The sequence below is a fragment of the Erithacus rubecula genome (genome assembly GCF_903797595.1).
Source record: "Erithacus rubecula genome assembly, chromosome: 24".
NCBI classification, from domain to species: Eukaryota; Metazoa; Chordata; class Aves; order Passeriformes; family Muscicapidae; genus Erithacus; species Erithacus rubecula.
The window spans coordinates 7,245,138-7,257,167 of record NC_136676.1 but is presented as its reverse complement, the minus strand read 5'-3'; the positions used below and the strand labels follow the sequence as shown (position 1 = coordinate 7,257,167).

General features: G+C 52.9%; 1 protein-coding gene across 12 annotated transcripts in view; it reads left to right on the top strand.

Moving 5' to 3' along the window:
- CASZ1 (castor zinc finger 1) overlaps positions 1 to 12,030 on the top strand; it is a 189,503-nt gene that overhangs the window by 145,873 nt on the left and 31,600 nt on the right. For all 12 annotated transcript variants that reach the window (XM_079326034.1, XM_079326042.1, XM_079326041.1 and 9 more), the window contains 3 exons: positions 762 to 1,316; positions 7,680 to 8,508; positions 11,274 to 11,342. In XM_079326034.1, the coding sequence (XP_079182160.1) occupies positions 806 to 1,316; positions 7,680 to 8,508; positions 11,274 to 11,342 (1,409 nt within the window). In that variant the 5' untranslated portion in view covers positions 762 to 805. The remainder of the gene's footprint in view (positions 1 to 761; positions 1,317 to 7,679; positions 8,509 to 11,273; positions 11,343 to 12,030) is intronic.

The following is a 12,030-nucleotide window of genomic DNA, read 5'->3' as shown; positions in this document are numbered from 1 at the left end:
CACTAATTAGCTGATTGTGCTGGGAAGTATGAGAGCAGAATTTCCTGCGTGCAAGAGCAAGCAGGCAAAGGGGCCTGATCAGCCAGTACCAGCCCACAGCAATTTTCTCCGTACTGCTGTGACACACCAGTCTAGTTCTGGGGCTCCAGCACACACTTTGCCAGGGCTTCTGCCCTCCATACCGGTTCTTTTGGGTGCATACTGGTTCTCTTCTCTGAGACTATGCACAAGCTCTGTTAGGTGAATTCCTCCCTGTCCATAGGGTTAGGTTGGGAAGATGTTGTCCTTGCTAGAGGTGCTTGGGTGCAATTGCTGGCTGGTGTGGTTTTGGCACCTACTGCGTCCGGGATGGAGCTGGGGACCTAAAGCAGGTGGTGCTGCAGTCTGAAGGAGAGGGAAACCCAGGCTTTCGACAGATTCGTGTCCTGCCTCAGCCAGGAGCAGAGGTTGGTGCCGTGCTCACCTGCCTGAGACGTTTGGGCCCTCTCAAACCCAGCTTTGTCCCAGCACAAATAAGTGCCTCTTTCTTGTGGCCAGTGGCATATTTTGGTCGTAGCAGGTTCAAAGGATGCTTCTCACCCAGCTCCTCTGGCTGGGCTTCCATTCAGAGCTTAGGAGGCACACAGCAGCTCCACCTTCCTGAGGGTGAGACTGGCCATGCCTGAAGGCCCGTTGGGTTGGCCCTGTCCTTTTGCTGCTTGGGTTCAGGCCATCAGATCCCACTAATGCCCTTCTTGCTTCCTTCTCCTGTGTCTCCCCAGCTGAAAGAACTCTATGCACTGACGCAGCCTCAGGAAACCCCGCGATGGCTGCCAAGCGCAAAGGCGGCCTGAAGCTGAACGCCATCTGCGCCAAGCTGAGCCGCCAGGTGGTCTGCGAGCACGGGGGCGCCGAGCAGGCCCGGGCACCGCAGGACGGCAGCAACAGGGAGCTGCCCCAGCCCGGCGCCAAGGAGCCGGGCGCTGAGTTCGCAGACGGGCTCAGCCGCGTGCAGAAGATCGAGGAGGACAAAAGGAGGGAGGTGATCGAGAAGTGGGTGAACGGGGAGTACAACGAGGAGCCGCTGCTGGGGCGAGCAGAGGGCAGAGAGGGCAAGGGCGGCGAGGGCGCGGAGCTGCCCCCCGAGGGCGTGTACATGGTGCAGCCCAAGGGCTGCAGCGACGAGGAGGACAACGGCGACGAGGGGGACGCGCTCAGGGGCTCGCAGGACGGCAGCTTCTTGGACGACAGGGACTCGGACGGGCCGGCCAAGGACGATGCCTACCGCTGCTCCAGCGGCGAGCCGGGCTCCAAGCTGGGGGCAGCAGCCGCCGCAGGTAAGCCCTCTGTCCCCCTGCTTCCTGACACAGCGCAGCGCAGGGCTCGTTTGCTGTGTCCGCGCCAGGCCCTGCAGCGCCTGGCAGCCAAGGGCGAGGCTGAGAGCCCTGCGCCTCTTGCAGAGCGCTGAATATTGCTCTTGGACCATATGGAGCTTGCCTCTGGCTTAGCCTCCCCTTCAAGAAGGGTGGTGTGAGAGTGGACGTGGCTGGACAGCTCTTTGCAGAGCACTGATCCCACGCAGGGCAAATCTCACCCTGCAGACTCGTCCACAGCACTCAGATGGTCAGAGCTGCGGTGGCTGCTGGTGTCCAGCTCCGGTATTGCAGACACCTGCGATGGGCGGGGCCTCACCTGCGGAACAGGGCGGGGCCTCACCTGCGGAATGGGGCGGGCCCTCACCTGCGATGGGCGGGGCTTCACCTGCGGAATGGGGCGGGGCCTCACCTGCGGGATGGGCGGGGCTGGGCCGGGATGGGAGGAGCCTGCAGGAAGCCAAACAGGGCCAGGGCAAGATTGGGGTGGTCCCCAGAGAGCCCCCAGCACTGAACCTCCTGATCCCTTCTTGCTGCTCACGGCTCCTCAGCCGGGCTCAGGTGACACTCCTGTCCTGTCGTGTCATGGGCTCAGATGACACTCCTGTCATGTCCTGGTGTTTGCACCCTGAGCTCGGGATCGAGCTGCTGAAGATGCTGCTCCCAAACCTCAGTTTCCTCCCACCATCCTGTGTGTTCTTCCTCCAGCTGTGTATTTCCTATTTTCAAATCGCCTCTGCTTCATTTTTGTGGTTCATTCAAAAGCTGAGTTCAGCAAGAGATCTTGGGGAAAGCCTCAGATCACTTTCTTGTTCCATTTCTGATACCCAGGTTTCCCCCAGGTTTATTTGAGGGGGTGTATGAGCCTCGATAAAAGCTTGGGGTGAATTGAATTCTCTCCATTAGGGCAGAGCAGCTCCCTCCCCATTTGTCACTCATCTGGGCTGGATCTGTAATTGAAGGTTCTTCCCCTAATCTGCTCCACCTGCACGCACCCCTCCCTGATCTCAGCACTTTGTGAATCCATCAAACTTTCCCCCTTTTGTGTGTGCGCATGTTTTCCTCCTCGTGTTAATAATGCAGCTGAAACTCATCTCCGTCTGTCCGTTCCCCTTCTGGAGAGGCACATTCTCTAGTCTTCACGAGTTCAGTGGCAGCGCACATAATTATGCATATAAGATATAAACAGAGCTGTTTAATTATCCTTCGCCACATCAGTGACAGAGTAATTAACAAACATTGCAAGATCAATGAGGGAAAGTGTGACCTTCAGTTTCCTTTGATAGGAAAGCCCTTGTCGTTCCCAGACACAAGGTGATTGTGCCTGGACTCTGGTTTAGTTTGTTTTAATTCACACCACTCCACCCCACCCCACCATTTGCAGCTTTTATTTGCTATGAAAACTAAAAGGAGGGGAGCTTAAATGTAAAAAAAAAAAATGTTACCAAACTAGGGAAAATGAAAAGAAGCTGAGGTTTCTCACTGGGGGAAGGAATTTCAGTAAAATACCTTTGCAGGGCTGTATTGTCAAAGGATTATGCAAAAAATGTGTATGGGAAGGGGGGAGGGCTGAAGCTTCATTTGTGTCTAAGGCAGGTAATGGCACATGAGGGGTCCAGTTTACATATAGAATCACGTGGGATTTGACTTGCAAACAGACGTGCTGCCACGTCTTGAGCGTCTGCTTCGAGAACCTTGTTATAAATGTCATTTGCAACATTTCCCTGAAAGCACAAGAAACATCCATTGCTTTGGAAAGGACAAAGTTATTTTCCTTTACTTTTTCTGTCAGCGTTCAGGAAATGAATTTTCAGCTGTTCATCACCAAGTCCTCTCAAGTCCTGATGTTACTGGGTGTGAGATTTGGAAGTTCCTCAGTCAAAGAGGAGGGATTTCTTTGTAGGAGCTGGGGGATTGCAGCAATCAGAAGAAAGAAGAGGAATACAGCTCTGCCCTCCCAGTCAAAGTGGCTTTGGGGGAGTCATCACAGAAACTTTGATTTGAAGATTCTGAGCACCAGTTGCTCCCTGTGAGAACAGAGGGTACAGAGCTGACAGTGCTCAGCAGTGTTTAAAACTGAAAGCATGCTTGCATCAGCTGGCAACTTGGGTGAAAAGCACAGAAAACCAAATCCTACATCTAACAGGCTTTCTTGGTCAGAGGGAAAAGTGATCCTCGTTACGTGGGGATGAGAGGGGTTCCTGCTTCCCAACGTGTGCACACACTGTTCGCTCTCCGGCATTCGGCTGGTGCCCGTGTCTTCAGCAGGACCTCTCGTGCTCTGTCACCAAATCCTGGCCGCCTTCGTGTCCTCCCAGGCTGACAGGGGTCTTGTTGTGCATCAGGCACGAGTTCACAGAGGCTCAGTCAATGCTATTGAAGCCTTTGACTCAAGATGGAGTTTATTTTCAGCGCTCGTTCTTGCGCTGTGTGCCTCCTTCCTGGTGCACCTGGGGAGCACGTTCAGGAGTCACAGAGCTGCTGTCTCTCAGGGTCAGAAGCTGCTCTGGACATGCTGATGTGTTTCTTCACTCACTCAGGCCCCTCTCTCGCCCACTGATGGCCCCTGCCTCTGTGTGCACATTTATATATAGCAGTGAGGTTTCTCAGTGCAGATCCCTTCCACAGCCGCACTGACGCACCCAGGCAGATTTTCCTGCACATGTTCTTCACTTTGTGTGTTTCACAGTGGGCTAAAGCAGTCAGTAGGAGCTTCCCCCTCTACAAGCTCTCGGATCTGCCTTTCTTTTCTTAGTTCTTGGCTAGGTCTCTTGGAATATTCGTTGGCCCTGTTTTCAACCAGGAGAGTTTCCTAATTTCCTGGGGAGACTCCACTTAGGAGCGCACACATTCCAAGCACCAGTTTTGTGCTTGTCATCCTGTATCCCCCAAGTCTGTGTATTTTCCCTCCCAAGCAGAATAAAGGACAGAGCCCTGGCTGGGATGTCCCATCCCCCAGTATCCAGACCTTGCACTCCATTTGGGCTGTTTTGCTTTTCCTTCCATATATAGTGTGCTGCTGCAGGCTATTTTTAGCGCCTTTTTTGCTAGCTTCGGATCCTTTGTGATATGATAGCTGCTCTGAGACACACAGATCTCTGCTCTTTGGCAATGCCCACAAATGGAGAGCAGAGGCAAGGGGAGAGGGAGCCCTTTATTATCACACAGGAAAGGAGAGGAAAATGCGGTGCAGGGAAGGGGGAGGAAAACGCAGGGATAATGCTTCCTGTGGCTTGCAGAACTCCTCACAGGGAGTGTTTCCCAGCTGTTGTCCTGCTTTGTTTTTGTCTGGTGGTGAATATGAGGAGGGTTTTCTGTCAGTTAGGTGATATCAATTACCTCTTCACCTTTGTCTGAGAGCGTGTGTGAAGTGAGCTGCTGAGTCTCACACTATCCTTCTGGTGAGCCAGCTCCCTTCTCTAAGGTGCCTCCACTGGAGCCTCTGTCCTTCATGTTAGGTGGCTCAGCAATCAAATGCAGGTTGTCTTAACTTCAGGGAATGTGTTGGGTTTGTTGGCTGGATGATTAGAGCTGCACTTGCTGGCAGGGAAATGGCCAGAACTTTGTCTTGAATGTGGGTGAGGAAAGACTGAGCAACACCAGCAAAGCTGTTGATCAGGGTGGGTGTTGAGATCATCTGAAACCAAATCTGAGCCAAGGAAAAGCAGAATACAGGATGGGTTTGGGGATTAAATCCATGGCAGTGAAAGCTGAATTCAGACTTCACAAAGCTCAAAAGAGGTTCTGAACCATCCCCCACCTCTTCCTATAGGCTTGGATTTTGCACCTAATTGTTTACACCAGTTGAGGTATAGCCACCTGGTGCCAAAGATGGGACACATTGGCTTCCAGGGCAGTGGCTAAAGCTAGCAAAAATCACATTTCATAGTTTCATTTCGTATCAGATCCTCGGTGTGGTATTCTTTTTCCCCTTGCAGCTTGACACATGCTGGCTAGAGTTTTTCTGTGCAGTGCTTGGAAGTCAGGGCATTATGAGGGAAGCTGGGGGTTGTTTTACCGGTCCAGAAATAAAGGAAAAGCAGAATAGGGAAAGCAGATTTAACAGAAACAGGAAATTGTTAGTCCCAGTAGGGAATTCATGGGTTCGTTCTCTTTAGTTGGGTCATAGGGTTACACTGAAATGGAAGTGGGGAAAAGAAAAAAAAAGAGGTGAAGAGGAGAACTGCTTTAAAGCAGAATGAAATTTTTTAATACACTGTGTGTGAAAGATAAAGTTGTCCTTCAGGTAGGGCTTTTTACTGGACCCAGTGAGGAATGGTTCTGCATTGAACATCCTGTAAGATTAATACCAACCTGTGAGGTTGTGCTGTGCCCTGAGCCTAATACTGCAGGGGCACTGCCACCCATTTTGTGACTAACAGGGTCTTTATTCTGGAGTCAGGCATCCCAAATCCCATGCAGAATGCTTGGCTTAAGTGCCTGGAGCAGGGAGGTCATGTTGGGCTAACTCAGTTGCCATCAGGTGTGTCTTTGTCCTTCTCCTCACAGGCTCCAGGCGTGTTCTCCACATCACCTTCCCCAGAACCGCACAGGAGCCAGTGCAGCAGCACTTCTGCTGCAGGGAAGCAGCTGCTCCAGGCAGTCCTGCAGCAGGAATGTGACCTTCATGGTCCTGCCCATTTAGTGCCCGGCACAGGCAGTGTTTTCCTCCACACCTCCTGTGCCAGCTGATTTGTGGGAGCTGATGGCTGTTGAGCCAGGGCTGTGCTCTTTGGCAGGCTCTGGGTACCTGCCTGCCTGTGCAAGTGCATCCCTGGCTGTCAGGTTCCCACTCCTTAGGGGTCTTTGGGATCTGCTGGCCTGTTCTGTGGCAGCGTCTTGGTGCCTTCCTTTTCCCCTGTGTTAAGAGCAGAGTTGCATTGTTTTGAGTGGGACCTCATGGCCAGAATTTCCCTTTGTGCTGCCAGTGCACCTCCCTGTGCTGGCTGCCTGGGGAGGAGCGTGCTTGCCCATTAGGGCCAGAGCTGGTGTTGAGTAAAGATGATGAGGGAGGTTTGAAGGTCTCCTGCACACAGTAAATCTTTACTCTGCAGGAGAAAGTGAGAGGGAGAGGAGGAGGAGCAGTGCTGTGTCAGACTGGAGCCCGAATGAGGCCAAGCCAGTGCATCAGAGCAGGCTTCATTTCCTCCTTTACCCTGATATTGAGTGACCTCCAGATGTGTGTTCTTCCCATCCTGGTGGGCTGTGAAACTGCCTGAGGGGAGGGAAGGAGGGAGGGAGACACCCAAGGAAGGACTGCTTTTGCTCATTCTTCCTCCCTGTAGTCAGGCTCTGTTAGACTAACCCCTTCCTGCCCCTTCCCCAGCCCGTGCTCTGGCTTTCTCCCTCTCATCAGGACAACAACTTTTCTCCTCAGCCTAAATCCCGAAGGAGGGGGAGCCTGTTCCTTACCTGTTTTTCACCTGTGTGGACTTTCCCCTTTCCTGGTGTTAGTGGAAGCTGTTCCTGGCTCTTTGAGAGGCTGGCTGTAGGTTTGCATAGCATTCACTGAACTGTGTCCCTTTTCCACATGGCAAGTAGTAGCTGTCCAGTTATAGGGACTGAGAAGGAGGAGCTGAGTGAACCCTTCCAAAATTGACAGGGAAGGGAAGGGCTGCAACAGTGATGGGGAGCTGTCCTGTCTTTGTCCTGCCTTCTCCACTCCTTGGCACCCTCGTCATTGCTGAGTTTCTCACGCACGCAGCCCTCGCTGCTCTGCCCCGCCTCGATTCATCTCCACCTCTGCTGCTTTCCTGCTCTGTGCACTCCTGTGTTCTGCTCCAGCCCATGCATTGCCTTGCCGTCTCCCGTATCCATTTCACACCCTGCTGTCCTGCCTGCTCTCAGTGCTGCCTGCTCTTGACCAGCACACACAGCGTTTGCACATGGGTTTCCCCCTTACACAGGCTGCCATCTACCCTTTGTGCGCCTCCTTCCGTACACGAATGCACGCAAGGACAGATCCGTACAAACCTCGGCATATTGGCATCGGTCTCACTTCCAGTAAAATTACTTTTTCTTCATATTAGGCCAAGGCGAGAGTGCAGAGACATTTATGAAACTTTGTTTAATGTACTGAAAAGCCATCGGCTAGAACATTTAGGAAATTGATTTTCCTGGCATTGATGAACTCTTTTTATTTTACCCCAGTATTAATTACTTTTTTTTTTAAACAAATTAATTTAAGAGTCATAAAACCTAACAAGTGAGCCAAACGTCAGTAGATCATGTTCCCCTCTCCCCTTCCTCCCCCCCTCCCTGCTCCCGGTGCTGGTACGGGAGGAGAAGGATCAGTGCCTTGTGTGAGTGCGCTGTGGTTTCGCGCAGGGGAAGCGTCCTCGCTGCGGGACTACGCCGCCACCACCATGAACGAGTTCCTGGGCATGTTCGGCTACGACGAGCAGAACATGCGGGACGAGCTGGCGCGCAAGATCAGCTTCGACAAGCTGCAGGCGGCGCCCGCCGAGGCCGCGGGCCTGCCCGGCGACGAGGCCGCCGGCAAGCGCGCCCGCTTCTCCAAGTACGAGGAGTACATCCGCCGGCTGAAGGCCGGCGAGCAGCTCTCGTGGCCCGGGCACCTGGCCAAGGCGGAGGAGCTGGGCGCCAAGCTGGGCAAGGAGCCGTGCCCGCTGCTGGCCCAGCCGGGGCGCGGGCCGGGCCCCGACGCCTCCCTGCTGACCGAGACCAAAGCCACCATCCTGCCCCTGCCCTCCCCCGGCGGCTCCCAGATGCAGGGCCTCGTGTCGCGGGCCTCCAAGTACGACTTCTTCATTCAGAAGCTGAAGACGGGCGAGAGCATCAGGCCACAGAACGGCAACACTTATAAGAAGGCCTCCAAGTACGACCTGGAAAACGTCAAGTACTTGCACCTCTTCAAGCCTGGGGAGGGCAGCCCGGACATGGGGGGAGCCATCGCCTTCAAGACGGGCAAGGTGGGCCGGCCCTCCAAGTACGACGTGAGGAACATCCAGAAGCTGGCTCCGCTGAAAGGCGCCGTGCCCAGCCTGGCCCCCGCCTCCCTCGCCAGCACCCCCAGCAGCACTCCCGTGCCCGGCCCGGAGCAGTCCATCCCACTGCCCTTCAACACTCCCGAGTACCTGAAATCAACCTTCTCCAAGACGGACTCCATCACAACTGGAACGGTCTCTACTGTAAAGTAAGTGTGCTCCCGTTTGTCGTATCTCAGTACTGGCTGGGGATCATACCGTGAGTCTGTGTGTGGTTCAGTGGGCAGTTCGGAGTTCTTGCACTGTTAAATACTGCATTGTTCATGGGATGCTTCTCCTTACTCTCTGTCAAAGTGCCTGCTCCTCTTTTACACCTTGCAGCTCTGTCTGATTTGCACTCAGGCTGTGACCTGCCATCGTAGGCGTGGATCTGGACTCCAATAGCCCCTGTTCATATGCTAAAATGAAAGAGGAGGGAACATGGTGCTGTCAGCACTTAAGGTCAAGGCTGGAACTACTTTTATTTTCTTCTCCCTCTGCTTTCCCAGGCATCTGGATGTGTCTCTAGGAGAACCTGATTCTTTATTCCATTTAACTCAAAGGCATAACTCTACTGACTTTACTGTTAGCAAAATGGGGCTTTCTGTTTGTCCCAGAACTCAGAAGACATTTCAGTGCCTAATTCCCATCAATTTCCATAGGAGTTAGGCATATCCCTACTTCTGTGGGACCAGGCCTGTATCTTCTCAATTTGCTTACACAAATAGAGGTGATTCAATTACCCCTCAGACTGGGCAAACTCATTAGCCCAATTACCACTAATAACCTCCTGCACATACGTTGCCAGCAGTCTCTGCAGTGATGCCATTGACTGAATGGAGGGATCTGAAGGCCTTGCCAAACCTTGGATTACTTTTTAATGTGACTTCCAGAGGTGGCAGCTGTAGAAGAGATACAAATATATGTCAGCCTGCAGCAGGGAGGAAGGGAGAGGCTACTCTGCTTTTTTTGTCATGGTTTGAGTTTGCTTCTCACTGTGAACCTGGGGCTGTTGTGAGCTGTGAATCCCAAGAGGTCATTTGTGGTAAGTCCAGGCCCTTCTGTTCTGCCCTCTGTGCCATCACACACACCTACTGCTTGGTCCTCTGATGAGGAAAAAGGCTTGGTTTGTGTTTGGTGTGTGGATCTAGGAGACCTTGGGCTTGCCTGAATGCTTTTTTGCAGTCCCAGCAAAGTCTGCATTGCCCACTCTCCCTGTTTCCCCACGTGGAAGGCAGAGCCATGGAATGATGCTTGTCTTCCATGGGAAATGGTTGTTTATTAGCTGCCTGCAGGCAGATGGGGAGCTCCATGGTAAAGGTGTGTGGGAAAGGACAGAGGATTATTAACATCTGCATCTGCTCAGGATGCTCAGGGTCTGCCCAGGGTCCTGCTCAGGATGAGCCTGTACGTGCTACAGGTGACGGGCAGGGACTCGTGTTACCTAAAGCACAGTGCTGTAAATAGTCCTGCAGGCTGAGTGCCCTGTTGGGATGGGTGGCTTTGTCCAAGACTCTGTGCCTGGAGTGTCTTGAGAACACTCAGCTGCCTGGGGCTCAGCTGCCATCCTAGAGCTGTGCCCGAAGGCACAAGCAAGATGAGCAAGCCTCTCACCTGCTGTGGTGTTGCACTGGGATCCCAGTTTGTTTTCCTTTCTCTTGCTCGTTTTCTGCCTCTTGCCACACGTGGGTTTGACAGCACCATAGTCATCCTTCCTCTGGCCACAAGACTTTCTCAGCTGGGGCATCATGATGGGGCTGCAGCTGGAATGGAGGTGACCAGGACCTGACCCCACACTGCAGAGCTCTGCTCCCTTCTCCTGCAGGCTACTCAGCACATGCAGGCTCCCATGAGGAAAGACAGCACCCGTTAGCTGTGCTGGTGAGGGAAGCTCTGACTGTGGTGTCCGGGCCGTGGCTTCCCATTCCCAGTCCCCGCTGGGTTCAGTACCCTGGCAGGGATTACCCTTTACTCTCACACATCTGCACATACACCCTTGCCATGGCTTTACACTCTCTTAGATCCAGTGCCATTAACCTGCCCTGAACTCGTCTACCTTCAAGTGAGCTCTGTGTGAAAGTGTCCTTGTTTAAACCAGGGTTTAAACCAGAGCTGCAGAGAGGAGGAGTGGAGGTTGGGCACAGGGAAAGCACATGAAGAAGATGATAGTGCAGCCTGTCTGGAGGTGCACTGGGGTGGCTCTGACTCTTGGGTAGGCTGGAGTCTGGCCCTGCATCTCATTTTCCCTCTTCTTGAACTCACTAAAGATGTTATTTTTGTCTGCTTCCTAATGATGTAAAATAATCCAGGCTTATGTGACAGTTGGGGTGGTTTTCTCATTGATTAGAATACATATTCTGTCTGTTGGAGTTTTGGGGTATCTTGTGAAATAAAGAGGCATTTGAGGCCCCATGCAGGGGCTGGAGCCACTGTTCCAGTGCTGGTCATAGAGCACCAGGGCTGCTGGCCACAGGGAAATGGGCAATAGCTCACAGCATGGCTGGCAGAGAGACTCTTGTCCTGCAGCTGGGCCAGGGGCAAAGCTTCCTTCCATGCACACAAGGGCAGCACTGCCAGGGGCCTCAGAGAGGTGTTTGTTTGCATGGGGCCATCACTTTTTTATATAGGTATTTTTTTCTATAGAAACAGGATTTAGTGGTTGATCTTCTCAGTTTTCCCACCGAACTGCTGTGAGTCCTACTAAGAGGGAGCATGCAGGGAGGGTGGTGGGCAGCCTGGGTGTGTTTCCCTAGGAAAAGAAGGTATAGGATTTGAAGGGCAAAGAGGGGAGAATTTAAACATCCAGATGTCATTGCTGGTGCCCTTCCCTGGGCCCTCTCTCCTGATCTGTCAGCTGTGTGTGAGAGAAGCAAGGAGTTAGTTAAAGCTGTGCCCTGTTGCTGCTAACCAGGTCTGCCTGTGTGTCTCTCACTAGGAATGGATTACCCACTGACAAACCAGCCGTCAGCGAAGACGTAAATATTTACCAGAAGTACATTGCCAGGTAGGCAAAACTTTTGACTTTGCTGGGGAGAGGGCTGGGAGTAAGAAGGTGGAGTGGTGGTGGGAGAGACAAGGTCTCGTCTGGATCAAGTGTTCAAACCAGACATTGGCACTTGCATTTCCCGTGGCATCTGTGCTTGCTCTGTCCCCTGCTTGGGAGAGCAGTAGCTGTGAGAGGTGGACAGTCATGCCAGGAGCGTGCTTAGCTCCCTGGACCTGTTAGACTTTGTGACAAATAGTGGAAAACTGCTCCACTGAAGAAGCCCAGGATTTAAATGGGAGTTCTGCCTCTTGGCTGTTGTTCTTTCTATCCGCTGCCTTTTCCCTCTACCATGCGTGGTGTCTGCAGGAGGCAAGCAGAGAACATCTCAGCTCTGAGGATCCAGGCTGGAGAGATTCACGAGTGACTTGAGTTTAGGGACCTCTTGGCATCAACATGGGATGTTTATCTTAGAAAATGTTTGCAGCTCGTTTGTCTGAGAAGCCCTCACTGTCTCAGGTGCAGAGTAGGGCACCTTATCACAGCTGTAGGCAGGCTTAGGTCAGGACAGTGATGCTGAGAGGAAGCCCAAGGCTGTTGTGGTGGGACAGAGTGAGTAATCAATGCCACGAGAGCCAGAGGGACAGGGGAGATGATTGCATAACACCTGACTGGTTCATAGCTCATGGTATGGAGGGTCCCTCAGGCT